At 34.0% G+C, this 1549-nt stretch overlaps 1 protein-coding gene across 1 annotated transcript in view; it reads right to left on the bottom strand.

Moving 5' to 3' along the window:
* The window catches only part of LRP1B (low density lipoprotein receptor-related protein 1B), a 542706-nt gene that overhangs the window by 220889 nt on the left and 320268 nt on the right, over nucleotides 1-1549 (bottom strand). The window contains exon 23 of the mRNA XM_012650500.1: nucleotides 514-630. Within this exon, the coding sequence (XP_012505954.1) occupies nucleotides 514-630 (117 nt within the window). The remainder of the gene's footprint in view (nucleotides 1-513; nucleotides 631-1549) is intronic.

The following is a 1549-nucleotide window of genomic DNA, read 5'->3' as shown; positions in this document are numbered from 1 at the left end:
GATGATAATAGTGTTATTCTATTTTCACAGAAAAGTATCCTGAATACATAAGTTGTTCACAACTCCAGAGAGAATAAATGATATTTCACTGAAAGATGCTTATGGGTGAATTTGTAGCATAAAAGGATTTGAGCCTGAAATGAAATGAATACCATCTATTAAAGAATGAGATGTTTTGTACTGTCTCCTCATCACTCAGCTCATTGCATGAACTTGCATCAGTGGCTTCCTTCATTGCATACTAATGGGTTGCATTAAACCTCATGATACTTTCGTATCAATTCTGAGAACTGTAAGAAAATAATTCCCAGGATGAGCATTTCAATAATTCTACCATTTGAGATTCTGGTCAATGTAGTCTGAATATTCTTGGCCAAATGTGAATATATGTATAAAAATGTGAGCTTCAGCACAGATAGGTTCAAATTTATACCTTAACTGAACTAAAAATTGCTATCCTGCTTATTAAATGGGCTGTCAAGCCTGCAACATTATTAGGCAAGAGTTACTTACTACAGTTTTCTTCATCTGAATTATCACTGCAGTCGTTTTGGCTATCACACCGCCAGTGATCTGGAATACAATTGTTGTTTTTACACTGGAATTCATGAGGTCCACAGGTCTTTTTATCTATAATGGAAAAAACCAAGAGTTTGCACCATCGACATCCATGAAGACATCCCTCACAATATCCTGACTGCCATGCCAAATGCATAGCATTTCCTCAGACCTCAATTCAGTTACTAAGAAGCACCTAGGAAATATTGAAGGCAAATGCTGAGTAAAATTCATCTTTTTCTCTTGTCGTATGTTGTTATTGGTCATGTATTCATATCAAACTAAGTACAAAGCAATTGATTGGACCACTCAGCTTTGTTAAAACAAATCAGTCAAAAAAAATTAAATTATCCCAAACTATCCTTCCCTTTAGGACACGCCCTCTCTCACCCACCCTGTAGTTCTGATATAAAGCAGCACAAAAAAAAAAAAAGGTTATTATTCAAATTCTGAAGTTGGCATCCTATCTTCCTCTCTAAGGAGCTCTTACTTATAACCTACCCACAGTTAGATGCTCTTTGTAAATCTTAGGCATTGTCCACTCATAAACTCATAGGTTATAATAGTGCTTTACATGTGTACGGAGTTTGAACACTAATAATGTGCCATCTCTCATGAACCATTAAAACAATCCTGTTGAGCACTAGGGGAAGTATTAATCAGTCTTTTACTTTACAGATGATAAAACAGAAACTCTTTGAAGTTTAAGAACTTGATGAATTTTCACTATCATTAGATGTCACAGCCAATACAATAAAAAAGTGTGCTTTTACTCCTGATTTAGTGCGCTTTACAACAACTCTAACTTATGTCCATATGAGCCAGAATCAGAATGAATGCAATAAGAATTTATTTAAAGTGCAAATCATATATTTTTAAATTTCCATTAGAGTAATATCTAATTGAATATCATCTAAAGCAGTGCTTCTTAAACTTTAATATGCATACATATAAATCACTTGGGAATTTTGCTATAATGAAGATTGTGATT

The sequence above is a fragment of the Propithecus coquereli genome, unplaced genomic scaffold, assembly GCF_000956105.1.
Source record: "Propithecus coquereli isolate 6110/MARCELLA unplaced genomic scaffold, Pcoq_1.0 Scaffold33, whole genome shotgun sequence".
Taxonomy (NCBI): Eukaryota; Metazoa; Chordata; class Mammalia; order Primates; family Indriidae; genus Propithecus; species Propithecus coquereli.
Note: the sequence above shows the minus strand (reverse complement) of the source record. Positions and strands in the feature narration are given on the sequence as shown.